The sequence below is a fragment of the Rattus norvegicus genome, chromosome 20 (assembly GCF_036323735.1).
Source record: "Rattus norvegicus strain BN/NHsdMcwi chromosome 20, GRCr8, whole genome shotgun sequence".
Taxonomy (NCBI): Eukaryota; Metazoa; Chordata; class Mammalia; order Rodentia; family Muridae; genus Rattus; species Rattus norvegicus.
Window position 1 is genome coordinate 12,164,059 of NC_086038.1, and position 24,569 is coordinate 12,188,627.

At 49.0% G+C, this 24,569-nt stretch overlaps 3 protein-coding genes across 9 annotated transcripts in view; 1 reads left to right on the plus strand and 2 right to left on the minus strand.

The window, feature by feature from the left end:
- Mcm3ap (minichromosome maintenance complex component 3 associated protein) overlaps positions 1-593 on the minus strand; it is a 37,592-nt gene extending 36,999 nt beyond the window's left edge. Inside the window, exon 1 of the mRNA NM_001106382.1 lies at positions 326-593. The gene's annotated coding sequence lies outside the window, so the exon portion shown is untranslated. The remainder of the gene's footprint in view (positions 1-325) is intronic.
- A 26-nt stretch (positions 594-619) lies between these two features.
- Positions 620-11,092, plus strand: Ybey (ybeY metalloendoribonuclease). 3 transcript variants are annotated; one of them, XM_006256301.5, is made up of 5 exons: positions 620-748; positions 1,089-1,346; positions 2,583-2,711; positions 4,811-4,879; positions 6,239-6,882. In XM_006256301.5, exons 2-5 carry the CDS (start codon positions 1,137-1,139, stop codon positions 6,323-6,325), a joined length of 495 nt encoding a protein of 164 aa, XP_006256363.1. In that variant the 5' UTR covers positions 620-748; positions 1,089-1,136; the 3' UTR covers positions 6,326-6,882. The 3 variants fall into 3 exon arrangements, with proteins under 3 accessions (XP_006256363.1, XP_063135303.1, NP_001101999.1); NM_001108529.1 differs by having other exon boundaries at positions 665-748; positions 1,113-1,346; positions 6,239-10,141; XM_063279233.1 differs by lacking the exon at positions 2,583-2,711 and having other exon boundaries at positions 6,239-11,092.
- Positions 1,795-23,213, minus strand: C20h21orf58 (similar to human chromosome 21 open reading frame 58). Of its 5 annotated transcripts, none has more exons than XM_039099005.2 (8): positions 22,204-22,519; positions 21,149-21,185; positions 19,821-19,894; positions 18,861-19,019; positions 16,135-16,246; positions 11,891-12,006; positions 11,348-11,631; positions 1,795-2,917 (listed from the first exon to the last, which is right to left on the minus strand). In XM_039099005.2, exons 1-7 carry the CDS (start codon positions 22,264-22,266, stop codon positions 11,389-11,391), a joined length of 804 nt encoding a protein of 267 aa, XP_038954933.1. In that variant the 5' UTR covers positions 22,267-22,519; the 3' UTR covers positions 1,795-2,917; positions 11,348-11,388. The 5 variants fall into 5 exon arrangements, with proteins under 5 accessions (XP_038954933.1, XP_063135530.1, XP_038954934.1 ...); XM_063279460.1 differs by lacking the exon at positions 1,795-2,917 and adding an exon at positions 8,100-8,357; XM_039099006.2 differs by lacking the exon at positions 1,795-2,917 and adding an exon at positions 8,100-8,851.
- Between the last annotated feature and the right edge of the window lie 1,356 nt (positions 23,214-24,569).

Consider the following 24,569-nt stretch of genomic DNA (forward strand, 5'->3'; position numbering starts at 1 on the left):
AGGTTTAAAGGTTTTTTTTTCTTTTTCTTTAAAGACAAGCTTTCTCACTTAGCCCAGGCTTGCCTCAAACTTACAACAGTCTTTCTCCTGTCTCAGCCTCCTTACTGCCGGGATCACAGGTGTGCTCTATCAGGTTTAGGTGAAGCCTATTCCGTTAAGATTAAAATAAAAATGCAAGTCATTTTATTCAACTGGTAACTTCTCGAAGGAAAAAAATCTCAGTAATAAGACGGGAAAACATCACTTACCACCAGATTCTTGCGATCTCCAAGGCCAAAGAACTACAACTCAATACTGTTAAAATGTTACTGCTTTGACTTCCTACCATCTCATTAACTCGAACTTGAGATGCTCTGGTCTAGAACGAACAGCCTTTTTTTTTCCTATGCTCGCAACACACGGGAAACCGGTCGCTAGCTATCAGATGCCTTCGAGCGAAGATGGTGAAGCCAGGCCTTCAGCAACTCGGCCAGAACACAAAGAAAAGCAGAGGCCGCGGAAGGAGCCGGTCCGCCAGATATCGCCACTGTCGCAAGCGCTTATGCTCGCCCAGAGTCTGCATTCGGCCGCTAGCCGGCTCACCGCACCATAACACCTCGGCCGCAGGGGCGGGCTCTTAGTTGTGTGTTACGGACGTCAAATTCGTAGGACCAACTTCCGGTCTTCTGCATCCGGCTTCCGGTGTGCTGCTGTTGAGCTTCCGGCAGGCGGACTGCCGGGCTCCCGGCCTTCTTTACCGTTTACTTCGGTAAGTGCGCGGCGACTCGTCCTTGCGCGGCGTGGGAGCGCCTAGTTCGTGCGTGGATCCTCCCACCTGAGTGCCCGAGAGACGCTGGACCCACAGCGACCTCATTTTCTCACCCACACTCATTCTCACCTGGTCCTACACCATTGCAACCTTCCCAAACTACCTACCTTATTCTGCACATTGTGCCCAGCCTACCCTGTTTGTTTCCTACGGTGAATGTAATTTCCCTTAGAATTGCCACCAAATAAAGTTGTTTTATTGTGAGCGCGCGTGTATTTTTACATAATTTATCACTTTCTAATTCTTATGGGTTTTTTTTTTTCTCGAACTTTAACCACAGGTTCATTCCAACCGTTTTTTAAAGGGCTGGCTGGGTGTTTTTCCTGAAATGAGTTTGGTGATTAAAAATCTTCAGCGGGTGGTCCCCATCAGAAGAATGCCACTTCGCAGGAAGATGGATTTAGTCAGGAGTATTTTAGGAGTGAAGAAATTTGACCTGGGGATCATCTGTGTTGACAACAAGAATATTCAGAACATTAATAGGATCTACAGGAATAAAAATGTTCCAACTGATGTGCTTTCTTTCCCATTTCATGAGGTAAAAAAAAATTGTTCTTCTCGTATGGCCTACTTTCCTCCCAGAACAGTACCTGTTAATTATTTTACAGATATGGTTATCTTTGATTTTCGAAATGCATTGGAGTCTAGCCTGGTGTAACTGCGTGCCTTTAATCCCACCTATTCAAGAGGCAGAGGCAATCTAATGTTTGTGAGTTCAAAGCCACCCTTGGTCTGTCTAGTTAGTTCAAGGCCAGACAAGGGCCACATTAAGAAGCCGTTATCTCAGCCAGGTGTCGGTGGTGGTGGCACACACCTTTAGTGCTAGTGCTTGGGAGGCAGAGGCTGGCAGATCACTAAGTTTAAAGCCACCCAGATCTGACCTATATCCATTAAGTATGTTTATCCTTAAACATCACAATTCCTTTATGCAGGGACCACCCTCACTCAATGCTATCAGAGAATTCAAAGAAGGGACCTCTGCACAGTTTATTTATTTATTTTTAAAGATTTATTAACTTTATATATGTAACTATACTGTAGCTGTCTTCAGACACATCAGAAGAGGGCATCAGATCCCATCCCAGATGGTTGTGAGCCACCATGTGGTTGCTGGGAATTGAACTCAGGACCTCTGGGAAGAGAGCAGTCAGTGCTCTTAACCGCTGAGCCTGGGCCTCTCCAGTTGTAAGGGTATCTCAGTAGTGAATATGTGGACAGAAAAGTTTAAAAGTGGTAAGCATTTTCAACTCCCTTGCAACAGCTACAAGTAACCACATTGTCTAACCCATTGTTATTGGAGCAATCCTCCTGGGGAGCGACTTTTGATAGATAGTAAACAGTGCTTCAAAAGGCTGAAAAGGCTGTGAAATGTGCGAGTGCCACCATCTATGGGTGTTATGCCTAGAGAAATAAATGCAAACCGTGACAAAGGTACAGTGTAAGAGTGTGTCCAAGCACTCGCCTTATTGCTTAACAGGAAAACATGGCAGGCAGGCAAGTGGGGAAGAGTCTGATTGTGTCCGTATGCCAATTCAAGGATGTTGAATGTGACTAGGGGAAGTAGATAATTTAATGAAATTGAAGCATGTGAGGGCCACTGTGTGTAATAATTGCATTCCACCCCCTCCGACTCCTCGATGGCCCTTAGCTTCTGTTACATGGCTTGAACATCCTGTGGTCAGAAGTCCTGTGTCCTCTTCCAAACAAGTGGGTCGAGTCCTTGTAATCCGGCCACTGTTCGCCAAGGCCTCCCAGTTTGCTTTCTCCTTTGCAGAATCTGAAAGCAGGTGAATTTCCTCAGCCACGCTCACCGGATGACTATAATCTGGGAGACGTTTTCCTAGGAGTGGAGTATATCTTCCAGTATTGCAAAGGAAACGAGGATTACTATGATGTCCTGACGGTAAGGGGGTGGGGCAAAGCCACATCCACTTATGAACAAACTTCAACCCTGGAGAAGGTTGAGGAGGCAACCCCTGTGTGCACGTGAGCATCCACGTGTACCATTTGTATCGATGAGGAGAACTTAAAAGCGGCGAACAGGAATCTCCAGGCTTGAGAGAAGGAGGATGCACTGAGAGTTCACAGGGACCTTTTCGGCTTTTCTCTCTGGAAATGAGACCATGTTTCCCTAATTGAAATTTGCCGGATTGGCTTCTTATTACACTACCCAACATAGAACAGGAGCTTCATTTCAGAGTTCGAGAGGGGAAGGGAAAGCCCTGACAAGAGAAACAATGGCACGTTGCTCAATAGAAGCACTCCACTTTGACAGAGCAGCCACAGCCTTGCTGTCTGTGAGCCTCCTAGAATTTAAGAGTGACCCAAAGCAGGCCCTGGAGGTGACCCAGAGTTAGGAGCTGGGCCTTGGCCTTGACTGTGCCCTTGATCTAGGGTAATCGAGCCTGTGCTATAAGTTGTAATGCTCTGTTGTGAAGGCAGTGGCCCAGAGCCAGCCTCTTCACTGCCTGTTGACCGAACACAGCTCTGCTTTAAAGGAAATAAGAAACTAGTTTGTTCTGAGCCAAATGAGGCCAAAGAACAGATCTGGATTTCTGAGAATGGTATGTTACAACGTGGAAGGGGTTATGTGAACTTGCATAGTCCTGGAACGAAAGAGAGGCACACAAGTCCGTGCAGTCCCTGGTGACTTCAGTGCAGACACCAGGTAGACAGGATGCCGGGCGGTGGTGGCAATTCTGCAGGTTTCCCACGTGACCCAGGTGTCCCTGGCTTTAGGGATGGCGGAGGCTAGAAGTGTGTCAGACTAACTATCCTTCCCAAGAGGTTGTCTGCTCGACATGAGGATATTAGGACAGATAGCAAGGTTGGTAGTAAATGGTTATTAGAAGGGGCTAGAGATCGCCTGAGGTAACTTTAGCTTGGTTTGCAGTAGTCCTCTCTATAAATCTTAGTGTTCTGGTCGACCAAAGCTAGACAGCATGCAGTCTCTTTGTTAGCTCTTCAGACTTGGTATAGACCTTCGGTCCCTTGGGCTGGACTCTGTTCTACCCCCTCTTCTGTGGGCTAAGCCCAGTCCTTTAGAAGCAGGCCACACTGATTCCCCCATCCAGCCTCTGCCTCCACCCACCTCAAATCCCATCCTGTCTCTCCCCGATCACTATGCCCACTCCGCACAGATGCCCTGACCTCGTTTTATGCCACAGTCGCAAGGCTTCACTCTCCAGGGTTAAGCACACATCCTTGGCTCTTTTCCTTCTCTCTTAGAGTCAGCCCTGCTCCCAGCTTTCCTTTTCTTGTGTTTAGACTCTCTTGCTGCTTAACTTTTTTTTTTTTTTTTTAGCGATACAGGCTCAGGCTAGAGGGATGGCTCAGTGGTTAATAGGAGCCACTGTTCTTCCAGAGAACCCGAGTTCTCTTCCCAGCACCTATGTCAGGTGTTAAACAACTCTTCTTCTGGCCTCAGGGATGTCTGTACTCATGTGCGCATACACAGACACATAGCACAATTTAAAACTCGTAGGGCTGGAGAGGTGGCTCAGTGGTTAAGAGCGCTGACTGCCCTTCCTGAGATCCTGAGTTCAAATCCCAGCAACCACATGGTCGCTCACAACCATCTGGGATGGGATCTGATGCCCTCTTCTGATTGTCTGAAGGCAGAGTAAATAAATGAAGAGATTTAGACTCACTATACCACCCAGGTCTCGCACTCTTTGGTTCAATCAGTACTTCAGTGCAGCCTTCTAGATCTCTGAGACTACAACCGTGAGCTACCCCTGCTTAATTCTAATTGGATTCCCCAATACTGCCTTGGGTGAATTGTTCCGTTTAAGATAGGAGGTGACCTAGGTTGGGGTGTGGCCCCACTGGTAGCACTTGCCTAGACAGGAGACAGCTGAGGTGCTCTTGTCCAGTGCAGCAACTGTGTATCCTGCCCCAGGGTCCTGCCCCTGGCATAGGACAGCGCAGTCTTCCAAGGCTCTGAAGGGCCAGCTTTCTGGTAGATCATCCCCTGAGCTGACTTCTCAATTACTCCAACAGGTGACAGCCACGCATGGACTCTGTCACCTGCTGGGCTTCACCCACAGCTCCGAGGCTGAGTGGCAAAAGGTAAGAGCAGTACCTGTGCAAGGAGCTGTGTGCTACCCCCAGATACAACCCTAACCCCTAAGCTGCTGCCCAGCACCCCTTCCCCATGCACACCCCTTGGCAAGAGGCGGGAACCTCAGCCTCCATCTATCCTGCCTGGAAAGGTGAAGTCTCGTTTTAAAGGTTCTGGCTCCTCATAATTCTTCACACCGGGACAGACATATTAAAAGTTAAATTCCTCGGGGGTTGGGGATTTAGCTCAGTGGTAGAGCGCTTGCCTAGCAAGCACAAGGCCCTGGGTTCGATCCCCAGCTCCGAAAAAAGAGAAAAAAATAAAAGTTAAATTCCCTAAATGCGAGCTATTATTGATGGGGGTCAAGGGATACTTAATGGTCAGAAAAACATACAAAAAAAACAAAAAAACAAAAAACCTTACCCATCAGTTGGCAATGAGTAATGTTAAGGAGGGAGTGGTTTGTTTCCTCTTAACGGCTGATGGGTACCACATTTATAAAGCCCACTGAGTTGTCCAATAGGCTTGGGTTAGATCTGTTAGTCTATTGCTCGGAATGAACGTTTTTCTTTTTAAGGTTTTCTGTCTATGAGTGCGAACCTTCATGAGCTTATGGGCACTGTGTGTGTGTGCTGGTTATCAAGAGAGGCCAGAGGAGGGCTCGATCCCCCGAAACTGGAACTTCCAGTGGTTGTGAGCTTCCTATGTGGGTGTGGGAAATCCGACCCATGGGATCCGTAAAACGTGAGTGCGCTCAACTGCTGAGCCGTCTCTCCAGCACCTGTAAATGAACTTTTTTTTCCCAATTAAAAGTAGATCCCCCAGGGGGCTGGAGAGAAGGCTCATCGGTTAAGAGCACTGACTGCTCTTCCAGATGGTCCTGAGTTCAAATCTCAGCAACCACATGGTGGCTCATAGCCATCTGTAATGAGATCTGATGCCCTCTTCTGGTGTGTCTGAAGACAGCTACAGTGTACTTATATATAATAAATAAATCTTTTATTTAAAAAAAAAAAAGGGAAAAAAGTAGATCCCCATCTGGCTCTGCTACCGCCCAGCCCTTTCTATGCCCTCTCCCTCCCTGCCCCACACTTCCCTGGACCCCGTGTGTACCCCAGCTTCTCCCTGATCCTTTGGGCGCCCACTCCCTGCTGTCCTATTCCTTTGCATCTCCCGTCCTCCCACGGCTCTCTGAATCTCTATTCAGGTGCTGCCTGATAGACTTGTGCAGAGCCTGGGGGATGGAAGGGGGGATGGGAAGGACGAAGGGGGGAAGTTTCCGAAGGAGGTGAACCTTGCGAGGACTCTGACTCGGGATAAGGGTCCCCAAGTCGCCTCCTATCAGCTTATATGCTGCTGTGTTCCAGATGTACAACCAGGAGAAGCTGGTGCTGGAGGAACTGAGCCGCCACACCGGAGCTAGGCTCCAGCCTCTGAGCAGGGGACTCTACTGATGCCGCAAAGCTCTGAGACAGAGGACACGATGGACAGAGTCCTGTCCCTCCACGGTGGATCTTTGTGGGTCATGCTGACCTGGAGGGCATCAGCCCATACTACAGCTTCGTTCTGTGAGTGGGCATTGGCTTCAGAAAGTACCAAGGAAGTGCCTGCCGGCCCTCACTCTGATTAGAAGGCTGGGTGGACTGTTGTGAGCAGAATAGGACGTTCCAAGACAAGAAACATAGACGCTGTTTGGGTTTCTAGTGTAGAGTCTGGATGGACTGCCCTGCCCTGTCTTCCTGAAGTAGAAGGAACATGCCAGAACACTGAAATCTATTCTCAGGCGCCTGCAGACAAGCAGGCTCAAAAGGACAAGGTTCCCACCCCTACCCTCAGGAACTCTGTGACCTGCTTTCTCCATTCCCAAGAGCCACCTTGTGCCCCCGCCTTTTTTAAGCTGTTGGCTGTAGACACCATAAGACAGCCCACTGACCTACAGATCTTGTCTCCTGGGGCCAGAGATTCAGGTGTGTTCCCCACCTGTGTTGCTGTTTTAAATTGTTTCAGATTATGTTTATTTGGTGTGTGTGTGTGTACACGTGTGGGTGCACATTTCTCACTGCATGCGTGGGGAAGTCAGACAGCTGGCGGGAGATGGCTCTCTGCTATGATGAGCGTCCCAGAGATGGAACTCAGGATATCAGCCTTACCATCCACTGACATCCTGTGGGCCACTGTGGTCCCGCCACTGGGGCTCCCCCTACTGGCCGTTAGAGGCATGATCATTCTGCTCAAGTCCCAGAACATGGAATTCCGGTTGACCTGAAGTCCTTTACTGTCCATGCTGAACACCTACTCAAATCTGGATCATTCATCTTCCCAGCGAGTAGCCAGTGATCTTGGACCTAGATAGGGTTTCCTGACCCCTCTGCTGGGTGTACCCCCCATGTACGCTTATGCGGCCTGTTCCCTTCTCGGCCACCTATCTGGTTCGTTTTTGAGCATCCTTGGGAAATGATTGCTTCTGAGTCACTTACTTATCTGTTTCCCTTCTTCTCTTCTTGGCATTTCTGGTTTGGTCTGGTGGGTGTTTTTTGGTTTGGTTTGGTTTTGCAGCACCAGGGATGGAATCCAGGGCCTTGTCGTGCTCGGTAAGTCCTTTACCACGTTCCGGGCCTGTCGCTCTGCTGCCCTAAATCTGTGGTTTGGCCAGCAGCTGTATCTGAGTGCGGTCACACTGTCATGACTCCAGGCCTGTGGGGGCGGGTTCTGTCCTGTTCCAGGAGGCATGGTGATCCTCACTGCTTCCTCAGTTTCTGTTTATTCTAGGTTCAATCCCTCGCTTCCTTGAAGGGCCTATCATCTCGATGAAAGTTACACAGACTCTGTGGATTGGCTGCTCACATACTTGGGCCATCTTTAAAATCCCTGGGGCGCGCTGTGCATCTTCTCAGAATACAGGTGTTCAAAAAGGCTCTTAGTCCCTATCGGCCGCTGTTAAGGGGCGTGGCCAGGAGCTTTTACCCCAGTCACGGGGGACCCCTAAGCCCTCTACAGGGCCTGCTCAAACTCTCCAGCCAAACAGCAGGCTCGAAAGGAACTAGGAAGACTGAGTGTGGCGGTGGTCCATGAGCACTCCCCGGTGGTCATACAGCCAGGGTGCGCCCAGGTGCTAGCATGCTTCCTCCTTGTTAGCCCGGCATTGTCAGGCCATGCTGACAAACATCTGCCAAACATCTGCCTCCATCAGATTAATAATTAAATCATATGAAAAGGGAAATTGTGTGCTCTTTTTTAAAAATATTTTTAAAGAATTTATTATTTATATATTATGTATATGAGTACACTGTCGCTGTCTTCAGACACACCAGAAGAGGGCATCAGATCCCATTACAGATGGTTGTGAGCCACCATGTGGTTGCTGGGACTTGAACTCAGGACCTCAGGAAGAACAGTCAGTGCTCTTAACCGCTGAACCATCCCTCCAGTCCCTTTGTGGGAGCTCTTTAACTGGTGCTTGTAACAAAAACAAGTTTCTCAGGGATTCTAAAACAGACACCAGGTTTTTGGTGAGGAGCTTAGCAAATGAAAAACTTCACCTTAGGCAAATGAAAACTTACTATAATTCTCAGAAGAAAAAAACAATCTATAAAAGCAGGTGGATTGTAGTATTTGGTTTCAGGCCCGGGACAAGGGGCTGAGGTGCATATTTGCATAGCAAAAAAGACCTGGTCTCCAGGTTCTCCCAGCATCCCTCAGTCCCTACCTTGTATACCTCGTCCCCAAACCTGGACTTTTCTAGCCCATGGTCTGGGCTGCCCTTCCCCCAGAGGCTCCTCTCTAACCCAGACATTGTGATCTCCTTGCTCCTCTTCTTCTTCTTCTCCTCCTCCTCCTCCTCTTCCTCTTCTTCCTCCTACTCCTCCTCTTCTTCCTCCTCTTCCTCCTCCTCTCCGCGCATGCTCTTTCTCTTCTTTCTCCCCTCTCTCCGTTCCCATAGCAGCTTCCTTGGCCTCCTTCCTTGGGGCCAGTGATCTCGCCTGCACAATACACCTGTTGTCTCATTTCACCAGCGGAAAAATAACTTACCATGTATCACTCCAGTGATCCCATCTAGTAGGGAGACTGAGGCAGGAGAATTACCAGTTTGAGGCCAGCCTTAGCAACTCAGTGAGGTGCTGTCTCAAAGTGGTAAGAGGTCCGTGGCTGTTAACTTAATGGAAAAGCACTTGGCTAATGTGCTTGAAAGCCTGGGTTCAACCCCATACCACAAAAATCATAAATCTTTCCAAATAAAAGATTAAGCCAGACGTAGCTGTGCACTTCCAGCGCTCAGGAGGCAGAGGCAGATGGATCTCTTAGTGTGAGGCCTGCCTGGTCTACGAGGCCTGCCTGGTCTACACAGAGACTTTCTGGACAAGGGACAACACGGAAGAGAGACCTGCCTCAAAAAACAATAACAAACAAAACCATTAAAATAACAAAGAAACTAGGCTTGGTTAGGCAAGCCCTAGGCCAGCTATCCGAAGTTGGAAGTGATCAGAGGCAGGTGGAGCTCAGAGGATGAGTTCAAGGTCAGCCAGGTCTGCATAGTACATGACCAATCAGGGCTACAGAGTAAGACCCCCATCTCAAACAAACAAAAAAGGAGTCAGACATGATTGCACAAGTCTAATCCTAGCAGCAGGCAAGCTAGGACTGTAGTCTGTTGTCAGCCTGGGCTCAAAAGCAATAAAACCAAAAAGGAAATTAGCTTTTCCAATGCAACAAAAAGAGGCACCAAAAAGTACAGGAAGCACGCACATGGATATGACTTCCTCTCTACCTGATGGGCCACGGTGGGGATGGAACTGAGAAAGCGATCATCCAACCCTCCCGGAGCAAACAATGCTTTCTACATGGCATGTGCATTCACCCATACTTACACAGCCTGCAGGGCACATGTGTGTGCGTGCGTGCATACCTCACACCTGGGTCTTGTTATTATTTATTTTAAGATTTATTTATTATATATAAGTACACTGTAGTTGTCTTCAGACACACCAGAAGAGGGCACCAGATCCCATTACAGATGGCTGTGAGCCACCATGTGGTGGCTGGGATTTGAACTCAGGACCTCTGGAAGAGCAGTCAGTGCCCTTAACCGCTGAACCATCTCTCCAGCCTGGGTCTTGTTATTGTTAAGATTATAAAATGTTATATGTATGAGTGTCTTGCCTATATGTGTTTATGTGTGTCCTGTGCGTGCATGATGTCCTTGGAGGTCAGAAGAGGACACTGAATAGGCTGGAGCTTGACTTCCAGATAGTTGCGAATTGCCAGGTGGTGCTGGGACTCGAACCTGGCTTGTAAGAACAAGTGCCCCTAACTCGTAGCCACCCAGCCACCTCTCCAGCCCTTTCTTGTTTGCTTGTTTGTTTTTACAGACAGGGTTTCTCTGTGCAACTCTAGCTGGCCTGGAACTAACCATGTAGACCAGGCTGGCCTTGAACTAGAGGCCTGCCAGCCTCTGCCTCCTGAGCGCTGGGACTAAAGATACACGCAACTACGTCCAGCTCTTTATTTTAGCCTTAATTACATTTAACTGGTCACGGGGGCTGGGTTCCAGGTGCCCGCCATGCAAAACTGGAGGTCAGAGGGCAACCTACAGAAGTTGGCCACCCCATCCCCACCAGTGACCCCGTGTCATGAGGATAAAACTCAGTTACCAGACTTCACAGCAAGCACCTTTATCTGCCGAACCATCCGTTGGCCCTGTCTATTTTAACTGAAGTCACCTCACGAATTCTTCAGCTTGCTTCTTTCACATTAAAATGAAGTGGTCACTCCGGATACGGCCAACAAACATGTCTTCCTCAGCTACGGAATTGGGCTGCCCCTTGCTTCATGTGTGGGCGTGCGTGGCCCATCGAGGGTATAACGCAGAGCCTCACCCGTGTTCAACAGACTGTCTGAGCCCTATCTCCAGTCTCAATCCGACTCTTATTCCAGCCTTCCAGAAGAGTGTCAAAACGTGTATGTAGCTGTAACGACCTATTCTAATCTCCAGTCGTTTTGTCTTTAGTCTTAAAGATTTATTTATTTATTATATGAGTACACTGTAGCTATCTTCAGACACACCAGAAGAGGACATTGGATCCCACCACAGATGGCTGTGAGCCACCATGTAGTTGCCGGGACTTGAACTCAGGGCCTCTGGAAGAGCAGTCAGCGCTCTCAACCGCTGAGCCATCTCTACAGCCCGTCTTTAGTCTTTCATAATAAAATGTTTGTATTCCGCCTGGGTGAGGCATTCATTCCCCTAGGGTTCCCAGAGGGCCCAGGAGAGTAGTGGAGGTTGACAAGCAATGCTAGGATGCTTGCTGAGATCCGGGAATGGTCTGACACACCCGGAAAAGCAGCACGTATTTTTCAGTGCAGCTCAGCTCTTGGGGACGGACAGCCTATGAGACCAACCCTGCTGGGCTCTCAGAAAACCTAACACATAACTGTTCCAGAGGGGGACAGAGACACGTGGCCTGGCGACTGGGGCTTACCTGCAGCAAGACACTAGCTTTCTCCCTCCACACTGGGCGTGCTAAGGGTAGCTAGGATGGGAGGTCGATGGCTCGGTCAGGTGGCTCACAGTGGGCAAGAAGCTGGCTGCATGTGGGAGCGCAGTGGCTGCAACCACTGGAGGCCACCCGGCATAACCGGAAGGGGCGCCAGCTGCGGAGGCGGCCTGCAGCTGGGTGGTGGGCGCATAGTGGTGGTGGTGGTGAACCGGAGATGGCTTCTGCTTTTCAGCTCTCGGGACCCCGTGGTGCACCCATCGTTGGTCCTGGCAGAGTACACAGCCAGATCAGGACTTCACCATCCTTTCCCTGGGTCCGGGCCCAAAGTGGTAGGAAAGGCAGCAGAATGTGTTGGAGGCCCTACCTGGGCTTAGAGCTCTCTGGGTCCCAGCCCCATTACCCGAGTTCCTCGGGCAGAAGACTGGCAAACATTGCCTTCACCGGAAACCAGAGAAATCCTCGCACGGGTCCTCTGGAGCAACGCCCTCCCCCAGCCACTGGCTACATTTCAGCACCCAAACCTACCTGCAGGGTAGTAGCACGTGGCCCCGTGGGCCCAGGGGGCAGGGCTTTAAGCATCATGTTCTGCATGAGGATCTGGTGCATCTGTGCGTTCTGCATCAACATCATCTCCACCATGTCTAAAAGGAGAGTAGGAGACTTATGCGTTAGCCGCTCGTTATAGTCCTTAAAAAAAACACTAACGGAGGGCTGGAGAGATGGCTCAGTGGTTAGAGCACTGACTGCTCTTCCAGAGGTCCTGAGTTCAATTCCCAGCAACCACATGGTGGCTCACAACCATCTGTGATGGGATCTGGTGCCCTATTCTGGTGTGTCTGAAGACAGTGACAGTGTACTCAGGCCACTAAAACAAAAACAAAAAAAAAAACAAAACAGGAGTGGAGTCTGAGAGCAGAGAGAGCATCTCGGCAAATGTGTTTGCTTTTATTAAAGAGCAAAGAGAAGATCAGCGATGAGGGAAGACGAGGAAGACCAGAGGGAATAGGACGAAACAGAAGAGACTTTACCTATCCCAGGGAGGGGAGCCCTGCCCAACCCTGGATTTCCAGATGGCTTTAGCCACCCAGCGTTGGGGCTGTGTTGCCATAGGTCCAGTGTGTTTTATCACTCACCCACACAGGTACCTGTCAACATTCCAATTCTTGACAATGGAATGGACAAACGTCAGTTTTCCCCCCACAGCAGCTAAACTCTGCAAACCAGTGCCGGGATTCTTGTCAGCTTCCCTTAAAGGAACATCCCCCAGGGCCACCTCAGTTCTCAGTCAAACAACTAAGCCCAGCATAGCAGAGAGGCTCACACAGAAGCACCAGGAACTGGTGGGCACAGGCCAGGCCGTAGGAGCAAGGTAGGAAGTCAGACCTTTGCGGTAACTCCCTTGCGAAACAGAGTCAAGAGGCCAAGTGACAGTACCAGTCGGAACAAAGACTCAAGGAGCTTTGGAGGAGGCTCCAGCCAGCAGCTGGAGTGGCAGGTGCTCCAAAAGGGAGGTTCTCCTAAGTCAAGCTTTTGGGCTTTCTTCCAATATTGGACAACTAGGTATGAAGCCAAATGTGGTCACCCATACTCTGCAGTCTCATTCGATCTGTCCCTGGCTACAGTGTGGATGGGCCCTAGGTACAATATATTAACCAAACCAAGACAGTCACAGACAGACAGAAATCACATGACTCCAGTTACATACTCAATGTCAAAATCAGAAAGAAGAAAAAAAATCATGGTTACAGGGACTGTGGGTGGACACTTTCAAGGTATGGAATATTTTAAAAGCCGTATGATCAGGTATTGGAAATACTTTGTAGGGCTGGAAAGATGGCTCAGTGGTTATCATGCAGAGGAGACCTGCTTTGGGGTTGGGGATTTAGCTCAGTGGCCTAGGAAGTGCAAGGCCCTGGGTTCGGTCCCCAGCTCCAAAAAAAAGAACCAAAAAAAAAAAAAAAAAAAAAAGAGAGACCTGCTTTGGTTCCAGCACACGCATGGTCGCTCACGAACATTCGTAACTCTGAAAGAGCCAGAGTTGGGGTCAGTCTGAGGCCAGTGGGAGAATTCCACCACAAACCTCCCAGCACAGAAAGACCCCTCCCTTCCAGTAGGAGCAGAGTTAGTTTAGAACCGTTCCTGGAACAGCTACAAGCCAAACTGTCAAACAAAGCTGCCTATGACTCCCAACCGTCCCTCCGGAAAGTCCAGAATGGTCAGTGCACTGACCATGAGTCAGCTTGGAGGTCACTTCGCCCATCAGTAGCACCCTGCCTCATTACCATTGTTTGGATTCGGCCCCAGTTGTTTGCAAGGGATATAACTCCCTGTTAGAGTCTGTTCAGGGTCGTCTCCCCTTGAAGTGGGAGGACCCCGACATGTGGGAATTAAATTCCTCTTGCTTTTGCATCGATCACCGCCTCTGTGAGTCTCATTGAAAAGATCCTGGAAGAGGTTCAAATAGGACCTCACAACTCCAGTTCCAGAGGATCTGATGCCCTCTTCTATCCCCCCAGGCCCCAAGCGTGAACATAGTGAACATACATATATACATGCAAAACACGCCTGCACATAAGGATAAAAAAAACTAATGTTTTTAAAAAGGACTTCATAATACAACAGTGTCATTTACCACACCATCGCAATGAGCATTAATATATATTTCGGGTGTCCTGTATTTTGTTTTGGACAGGGTCTTTCCACATCGCCCTGGCTGCCCTGGAACTCCTAGAGCTCAGCCTACCTCTGCCTCCCCAGCCCTGGAATCAAAGGTGTGTGCTGCTTAGCCGAGTTGTTTTGTCGGTTTCGATGTTTTGCTTTTTCTGTTTTCTGAGACGAGGTCTCACATAGCCAAGGGTGTCCCTGAACTTTTGGATCTCTTGCCTCTGGATTCCCAAGTATTGGGATTGCAGGTGTGTCACCACAGCTGGGTTATATGATGCTGGGGAGAAACTAATGGCTCAAACTAGACTTCTGAATTCTCTTCTAGAACTTCAACTGTTTATCTTTGGATTTGATTATGAAGGAATTACGGTCTTTTGGAGACCATATGTTTTATTTGCTTTTCCCTTTTCTCTTTTTAAACTCAACTTTTAAAAAAACATTTATTTATTTATTTACTTATTTACTTATTTACTTACTTACTTATTTATTTATTTATTTATATGAGTACACTGTAACTGTCTTCACACACCAGAAGAGAGCATCGGATCCCATTACAGATGGCTGTGAGCCACCATGTGGTTGCTGGGATTTGAACTCAGGACCTCTGGTAGAGCAGTCAGTGCTCTTAACCACTGAGCCATCTCTCCAGTTTGCTTGTTCATATACCCTCTATTTCCAGAGTGTAAAGGACATTGTTTGGCAGATTATTTTTGAGTCTGTTATCACCAGGGGCTACCTGGCTTGTCCTTTGGATTACATTGTGCTGTGTACACACACACACACACCCCGTCCCATGGCTAATTAAATGTAATTAAAAATAAAATATGGGGCTGGAGAGATGGTTCTGTGGTTAGGAGCACTGGCTGATGATTTGTTTAGATTCAGCACCCGCGGCAGCTCACAGCCCTCTATAACTCCAGTTCTAGGGGATCTGGTGTCCTCAGCTGGCCTCTGAGAGCAATACACACTCAGACACAAAACAAAAATCCTTTTTTTTTTCTTTTTTTCTTTTTTTCAGAGCTGGGGACCGAACCCAGGGCCTTGTGCTTGCTAGGCAAGCGCTCTACCACTGAGCTAAATCCCCAACCCCACAAAAATCCTTTTTTAAAATTGCTCAAGAAATGTCAGATTCCCCCTCCCCAAGAAAAGGACAATCTGGGCTCAGCTTAGGCTGGACTTTGATCCAGGATACTAAACAGCACTCCTCAGAAACCTTGAGAAGTAGGTTTGTGTTTGCCAGGATAACCTGTTATCTCTTCCTTCAACCCCCAGTCTCTGGAAAGGGCATTGAGTTCTGTTAACTTCAAAAAAACCTCCAACAGATCAAAGCCCCAAGGTAGCAGAAAGCAACCAACTCACAAGTCTCAGGAAGTCTCTGAAACCTACTAACCAGATAACCGAAGTTCCTCCTTCTCTAGAGTTAAATAAGCAGTAATGGCTGCTGAAGGGTTCAGAGCAGCCAAGATGCATGGAAGAGACTTTGACCTCATGATTTGCAGAGAGCTCTGTGGTTCCAGCTTCGTGGCTCGGTACCCGCCCTGGGGTGGGACTTGATCCGGGAGCCTTTCTCAAAGTAACCTCAATAAACTCGTTAGTTCACCAGGCTTGGCCTTTGGTGGTACTGTTATTTTTGTCTGTTACTGATTGTCTAGGGTGGAGAGATGTTTACGTTGCATCTCACTGGGAAAACACCTACAGTCATTGTTTGAATTTGCGTAGCCCAAGGAGTGGCACTATTTGGAGGTGTGGCCTTGTCGGAGTGGGCGTGGTCTTGTTGGTGGAAATTGGGGTGGGCTTTGAGACCTCCTCCCAGCTGCCTGGAAGTCAGTATTCTCCTAGGAACCTTCAAGTGAAGATGTAGAACTCTCAGCCCCTCCTGCACCAGGCCTGCCTGGATGCTGCCATGCTCCCGCCTTGATGATAACGGACTGAACCTCTGAACCTGTGAGCCAGCCCCAATTAAATGTTCTCCTTTATAAGACTTGCCTTGGTCATGGCATCTGTTCAAAGCAGTAAAACTCCAAGACATCTACTTAGAAAATACTTTCCCTTTCGGTACTCATTTCACAAAATGAAAGCAATATCAATATAGAACACACACCTACCTTCCTTAATACTTCCTGATCTTTGAGCGGGAAAGGCCTGAGGAGGAGGAATCTGTGCGATCAGTGGCTGCTGGGGTAACTGCTGTATTATGGTTGCAGGAGACTGGGGGACCTGAGAAAGACCGGTTGGTTAGCTGTCTAAACGCACCGTCTTTGCAGCTAGCCCCCACCCATCTGCCTGCACACTTGACCAACCATCCATCCATCTGTCCATCTACACAGTCATTTATCCATCCACACATCCTGTCCATCTATCTGTCTGTCTACCCATCTACCCATCTCTCCATCCAGCATCCAGCTGAAGAGAAGGTTAACAGTTAACCCTGTAAGTTAGCATAGATAACGGGAGAGAAAACTATTTACATCCGGCTATCCTTGGGACATGGTTTTGTTATGTTTGTGAGGCAAGCTCTCCCTGGGTAGCTCTACCTGGCCTTGAGCTGGTGGCAGTCCTTCTGCCTCTGACTCCAGAGTACGGGACTTAGGTACATGCCAACACGTCTGGCAACTGCATGATATTTTTTAAGGTTCCTCGTAATTCCTTCCTTCGGGAGGGTAGTTAATACCTGGTTGATTTTGCTTTAATATTTAGCTGTAATGCATTTTAACAGAAGTAGAGTGGGATTTCATGGTGTAGGAAGTCTAGGGGTAGACACTTGCTTTCGAAGGTCAGGCGTTCACAGTTCTTTACAGTGACTTGGCTGCTGTAGCGCCATTACCAGCTTTATTAATTACTGCAACTCTACCATATATGAGGGGGCACATATGGTCCTCATTCTTTCTTTCTATTCATGGAGTTGGTGGCCTAGACCGGACCTGTGAGCTTTCTCTATAGAGTACAAGTAGTGAGTTGTTTGGACTCACAGGGCACACGGGCTCGGCTGAGTGTCTGCTCTGCTGTTGAAAATAAGAACAGCTACCAACAGATGGGAACAGCGTCCCTATAAGTAACTAGTTCATGACAATCAAGATGCGCGTCTTCCTGTATTTCCGGGTGTGGTTCCTCTACTTTTTCAGCAAGCATTTAAGAACAAGAAACCAGCCTCCAGGTATTGTGGAGCGTGGGTCCGATCTCAGTACATGGGAAGTTTTGTTTGAGGTCAGCCTGGTCTGTATTAGTGGGTTCCAGGCCAGCCAGGGCTACATAGTGAGACCAACCAGATCCTAAAAGCAAACATAGTGGGGGGGCTGACGAGATGGCTCAGTGGTTAAGAACACTGGCTGTTCTTCCAGAGGACCCGGGTTCTAGTCCCAGCCTCCAGAAGGCAGCGCACGATGGTCTGTGACTCCATTTCCAAGAGATCTGAAGCCATCACACAGACATACCCGCTTTAGGCAAAGCACCAAGGTACATATAATAATAATAATAATAATAATAATAATAATAATAATAATAATAATAATAAAAAATACAATGGTCCTGAAAACAGGAAGGAACAGCAGCTGGAGTACCTGAAACCGGGTTCAGCTAGCTCACCAGCAGAGGGAAGATCCATTCCCTCTGCCCAAAGGACAGATCCCCCTGTGCCTATTCCCTTCAACTTCCTGTCTTCCCTCACACTGAGTACCAAATAGAGACCTCACCTGGGCCTCCTACCTCCCCTGCTTTAGAACTTTTTTTTTTGAACCAGTGAAATGACTTAGCAAATAAGTGTTTTCCAGGAGGGCTGGCAACCTGATACCCAGAACACACATAAGAGTGGAGAGATGACAGTCACTCCACAGTACGGGTCTCTGACTTCCACGTTTGCACTGTGGCGTGCATCCCACATATGTGTATCTCACGCACTGTGGTGGTTTTACTAAGTGTGACTCATGGGAAATGGCACTGTGAGGGGGTGTGGCCTTGGAGGAAGTATGTCACTATGTAGACAGGCTTTGAGGTCTTCTGGTGCTCAAGCTCCGCCCTGTTGGGGGGGGTGGGGAGAGACCCTACTATCTGCCTGGAAGCCAGCCTTCTTTCTGTCTTTGGATCAAGATGTAGACCTTCTGGATCCTCCAGCCCCACGTCTGCCTGGAGCCTGCCGTGGCAGGATGATAATGAACTGTAAGGCAGCCCCAGTTAAATGCTGTCCTTAGAAGAGTTGCCTTGGTCATGGTGTTTGTTCACGACAATGGAAGCCCTAAGACATGCGCACACTACTAGTACATACAATTTAAAGCATGTATATTGTTTGCTCGAGAAACCCATTGCTTTCTGCTGCTCGTGATTCAGGGTGCTATGTGTAGGCTACACCAGGGAACGTTCTCAGAATGGTATACTCTGCTGTTGTAGCTCTGTAGTTAAGTCGGAGCCTTAATCATCCCTGCTCACTGTGAAGTATTAAAGGGCGGTGCTTCTCCGAATTCAGGGCCCACTGGTGCTAAACTCCCCTAATTCTTTCATTGTAGCTGTTAGGTTGGTCTACTGGGAGGTGAGTCTGTCCTGAGAGTTGACCACCTCCAACCCAGTCCTTTATGTAATTCCCACAGAGGACCCAAGGGGTCATGGACAGCAAATGGAGTATCTGTTGTCTGTTAGCAGAATGAACCTCTCCAGAGCACTGGCATCCTGCTGCCGACTCCTGGGAAAGAGAGAGCCTTTGGCCTCCCTGGAAGGTAGGAGGGGAGAGAGATGTCTCTAGTCTCTCTGATTGGATGGCCTGCTGGCCACACTGTGCCGTTCTGCATTGTTGAGACCTCTCCTACCCCACCACAAGTTGCGGTCACCCAAGAGTCCTCCCTACCGGTTGCTGGATGATCCTTAGTGGCTCTGGGGGTTGGGGCAAAGATGGGGAGGCAGCAGGGAAGACATCCATGGGAGGGACCTCTGGGTTCAGGGTTGGCGCTATGGCTTTTCCATGTGTCCTCCAGGTCGGGGAGTGTTCGTCCATCAGCTGCTGCTCCTGAAAAGGGAGAGCTAGTTGGCGGGAGAGCCATCGGCAGAGGGTTCTGACTCAACCTGTGAACCTCACTGGGTGAACGGACCCTCACCAGCATGGTTTTACCATGCCTCACCCCGCCAGGGAATATAGCACCCAAATGTTCAGTGTGGAGTCCCTGGAACTAGGGATCTCTGTTTCTCTTCCTGACTTGACCGTATTCAATAAACACCCTTTTCTGCTTTCAACTGTTGACTTTTAATTGGCTTATTGCAAATGGGTGGCCAGGCAGGACTTGGGGCACAGGTTGTGACCCCAAGTTCAGTAGTGCTCCTTGGTAAACACTGGGAAATCCTCTTCTCTAAACGCATTCCAGTTACTTGTTGAGTTTTTGGTTTGTCCTTATTGCTTCTCGGCCAACTATTGTGGTTTTTCGTGCGTTTCAGCATCCGCCTCACTGTAGAAAGAGCAAACCTCCTGTCCCACAGCCGTGTTGGGATAACACCCAAGTCAATGCTTCTAGGCATGGCTACTTATTGCTGGTGGCCAGTTTAGCTTAGGTGAGCTCTTCCTGTGGGAATGGGCCTTGACTTATTGCCTTCCCTGTTGCCAGCTACCTAAGCATTCTCTAAGCTTAAGTACTGCCTACACCTGATGCTTTAATTTGTCTAGTTTCCTCAGGGAAGTGATGGGGTGGGAGTATTCTTCTCTTAAACCCTCGCAGTTCAGTTAGCCATCCTCAATTTGCAAACATTAGCTAAATGACCCCCCCATGAATACAGCGTCCGTAGTTAGGCACGAGTTTGGCAGAAGGTGCAGGCCTACCCAGAGCCTCTGTAGAAGGTCCTTCCTTCTCATCAAAGCACTCTGGAGGGCAGGGTCTGGCTTTTCCTGTTGTCCTGCATAAAGAAGGCACACATCAATGGGGTCTACAAACCTGGCTGGTGGCTCACACAGAGTGCCCCAATTTCCCTGCACTCTAGGGTTCAGAGTAGCCTGGAGCTTTTGAGCTCCTGAGCTCAGGTGTCTCATGGACATCCACCCTAAAGAAATAGGGTCCAAGGTTGGGGCAGGGAGAACAGGGGCTACGGTAGAGAGGGAAGGACTTGGTTAGAGTCGGGCTAGTGGCTTTTCTTGGTCCTGTAAGGCACTGGAAGTCAGTAGAACAGATCTCTCTTGACTCCTAGCACTCCTGTACTGAAGGATCCTCCACAGGCCCAGTCATACCTCCATAGCCCTGGCTCCAATGCCAAGGGAAGGACAGGCATGTTCGCCAACTGGAAGGAGAAGGTCTTACTCGAGAGAAAGCTCAGGAAGGGGTCTGCTTGTCCTGACATCCTATTGGAGCTGAGATTTTGATGATGCCTGCCTAGGCTTCTTTGGAAGCGTTCCCTGGGATAACCTCTGGCACATATGTGGCCACTGGATGCGGTGTAGGTCCCCTGGGTCATGTGGCCTAGTGAGCCATTTTCGATCTAGATTTGAGGCACGCAGGTTTGTCCAGCTGCCCTCAGGGTTCCCAGAGTTACCCATAGCTGTGGATACTCCATGTTCTAAAGAACTAGACATACAGGCTGAAGAGATGGCTCAGCGGTTAAGAGCACCCAACTACTCTTCCAGAGGTCATGAGTTCAATTCCCAGCAACCACATGGTGGCTCACAACCATCTGTAAAGAGATCTGATGCCCTCTTCTGGTGTATCTGAAGACAGCTACAGTGTACTTATATATATTAAATGAATAAATCGTTTTAAGAAAAAAAAGAACTAGACATACTCTTCTGGCCTCAGATCCTCACTCAGCTGTCCACGGACCTAGATTCTGGTCCCAGGTACTGAGAAGGATAAGAGTGAGCCCCTGACTACCCTTGCAATAGGAGCAATGTGAGTCTGAATTAACAGGCACAAGTTTCTGCACTGAACAACCTGAGCTAGGTCACCTGACCTCATCTACAAGATGCTTTCCCTCTAGGATTCGGGCTAGTGGTGCAGTGCCAGTGTGTGTGTGCGTGCGTGCATGCATGCATGCATATGTGCATGTATGTGCATGTGTTGTTTTACAGGTGAAAACAAATCCAGGGCCTGCTTTGCCTGCTCCTCTTCTTGTCTGTTCCCCTTCCTCCCTGGATGTGCCCAATCAGCTTTCAGCTCTTACCTGCTCTGTCCATGCTCTCTCGTTCCTGCTCCAGCATCTAAGAGGAAGAAGCTATGACAGTGACTTGGCTCCAGGTTGGTGAATGGAATCTGTGCTGCCCACCTCCTATGTTGCTGATAGGCCAAGAGCTCTGGGAGTGGTCAGCACCCAAAAGGAAGTATGAAAGGCAAGAAGCACTTGGAAAAGTGAGTGGGTGGGGGGCAACGGTCCCCCATTACGTTTTGGTAATGTTCTCAAACATAATGCAAGCTCTCCATCCTAAGCCCAGAGGGGATGATGATACCCTGAGGAGACCCAAGGCGATGCTCTGCTGAGGAACAGGTAGGGCATCCTGATGCACAACACGGGGAGTATCCTGATGGGTCTCAAAGTGTTGCCTACTGGAGCCCATTGGGGACACGTTGATGGGAATCAAGATAGATGATTTGATGGTTCCCAAGAGGGCTCCTTCACGGGTCCCAAGGGTTACCCTGAAGGTTCTGAGAGAGATGCTCCAGGCAGATTGAGAGACTACCCTCAGGGTCTACCCAGGGTCACCTTGGCCCTGAACTAGGGATTCCAGTGTTGGTAATAGACAGCAACTGGAAGAGGAGCGATACAAGCAGAGCATACAGAGACGTTGCCCATGGGAGCTATGCTTTAGTGGTGTGCATAGGCAGGTATGCTGGTCATGGGTCACTCCAAATTTCATACGTGGTTGCAAAGGGGAAGACTGGACGTGACCAGGCTTTTCCCTGGGGAAGTTAGGCTCAGTCTCCATAGTAAGGAGTATCCCTTCAAACACTGGAGTCTGAAGGTGCAGGAGCTCTGGAGGAGAGTGCCCTAGAAGTACACTTGCTGGTAGGCACAGCCTGCCGCCTGACTTTGGAAACTGCCAGAACCTAATGGGTTTCTGTACAGCACAGCAAAACAAGAAACCATAGCTGTTCGTTAGGAAGTCAGACACAGGGAAAAGGTTTGCTCTGGGAGCTGGGACTTCTCCTGGCAGTTCGCAGAGGTGGGAGATTTGAGTGGAGCGACAGATTAAGCACAGCAGTGGAAAGACTGTGTCTTACCTGTTCCAGGAGTCTTAACCTCAGCCGGGTCATCTGATCCGCCATTGAGGAGTCCAACGTCATGACTACTGACTGAAAAGGAGCCTGCAGAGAAGTAGGAGACTAGAGTCCTCACTCTGCCCTGGTCCTTAGTTATGTGCAGCAAAGAGCCCTCTTAGGGGTCATGGTGCCTCAAGACATGTAAATGGGAGATTGTCAGATCCCTCTCTAGACCACAATGCCAGAGCCTTCCCTGGAGTCTGTGATGTGCGAGCCTGTGAGGAAGGGAGGTCCTGGGTTGCCATGACACCTCTGAGAGTCCTTCCTCAGCTCTGTGTCTCCAAATGGGTTACCTATAAACACTGACTCACGGGTGTTGCCAGGCACAGCTGAGTGGGGAGGTAAAAGGTCAGAGAGACATATTTCACATTCCTCCAGATGCTGCTTGCCCAGGGAATGAGCATAGAGGAATTGTGGAAGACTCCCCATTGCCCCTAGACTCACCCCACACCACTCTGGTCAATTGTTGCTGCCTCTGGGATACTCTTGTCCTTCCTTGGAACCCTCGAAATAAAAAGGCAGCGTGGCTGGATACCCAGGAGGGCCATCTGACAGGAGCGTCTTGAGGATTTCTGGAGACTTTTCGTGGTAGAGATTTTGGCCAGAGAGGGGTCAAGGGCAGCCCCTGAGGGGACCCTGGGCCAGAGGGTGTGCTGTCATAGAAAACACACACAGGCATAAAGAAAAGGGGGGTCATACATGGGGGTTGAGGTTCTAAACCAGTTGGGATGTAAGTCAATCACCTTATGAACCTAAGAAACAACCAGGGTAGTGACAATGCCCCCAGGAACCTAGGTAACCCTGGAGACTGTGTAAGATTGAATGAGAGTGAGAGGTATTATGTTATAAAAGGATAAAGAGAAGGGGGGGTTATATTCTATGGAGGTCTGGGGAAAGACCCATAGATGTCCATGCTGAGACACCCCTTCCCTCTGAGGGACCAGTCACACGACGGTATGGTATAGAATAGAGTTTATTTTTTTTTAATATTTATTTATTTAATGTATATGCTGGGATTTGAACTCAGGACCTCTGGAAGGGCAGTCAGTGCTCTTAACCACTGAGTCACCTCCCCAGCCCAGAGTTTATTCAGGGCATGGGGAGGGAGTTAAGAGGTTAGTAGGGGCAGAGAGAGAAGTAGAGAAGTAGGAGTAGAAGAGGAGAGGAGTAGAGGAGTAGAGGTGGGCCATGAGCATGTAGAGAGCAGAGCCGGGAAGGGAATGGAGAGAGAAGGGACAAGGAGGTAAGAGAGCAAGAGCAAGAGAGAACAAGAGAGTGAGGAGGGGGCAAACAGCCCCTTTTAGACTGTCAAGTATACCTGGCTGTTGCCAGGTAACTGTGGGGCAGAGCATACCTGGCTGTTGCTAGATAACTGTGGGGCGGAGCTTACCTGACTATTGCCAGGTAACTGTGGGGGTGGAGCCTAGACAGAATGCTAACAAGAGGGACACATGTAGACAAGGAAAGCAAATGAGGCCTCCCTGAGATGGTGGCTACTTGTTCCCAGAAGGCATTGCTATGAGAGCAAGCAAAGCATGGTAGTGGGCATCTAAACAGGGCCAATAAGGCAAAGGGGACACTGTGCCCAACTGGGACATCGATGGCTTCCTGGAAATTAGTGCTTTTCTTATCACGTGGTATCACGTGGTATCACGTGGTATCACGTGGTATCATCACGTGGGGGTAGTATGGATCGACACAACTTACCGCTGCCATGCTGGCCCTGGCTCCCTGGCCTAGACGCAGCTAACCGGCTGCGAAATTCCGATCATCCTCTCTCCATACTCTCCTCTTTGGTAGGCCGTTGCTAGGCACAGTAAATGTTTACAGGGTAGGGAGCCATGCCCACTGCGAGAACATCCGTCTTCCTGACTTCGATGGCTTTTAGTACTAAAAATAAATTGAAATAAGATCCAAGAACTACACTTGCAGAGTTTCTCTGGAGTTTCTATGCCAAGGACTTTCTGAGGATGTTGGCCCAGGCGAGCTGGGCACATGCCAGTTGTAAAAAAATTGAAATACATAAAACTCGAGGCTCAGATATGACTCCCGGCTCTGGTTGTTCTTGGGAAGTCTGACCTTGCTATCTTTCTGGCCCCTCAATCTAACGAGCCCAGCCCCCTCTCTCATTTGCACAAAACACCCAATTCTGTGTCCAGGAATCAAGAAGTCTCCTGATCTGGCCCATGGTGGGATGCTTGTTTGGGGCATCCAAAACCTCCTGAAGTCTTTGTTTGTGTTGTAGTCACTTAGCGGCATGGCTTATCCTGAGGCTGCCTGACAAGTCCTTTGCTAAAGTGTTACTCCTGTGAGTTAAGGGAAGGAGT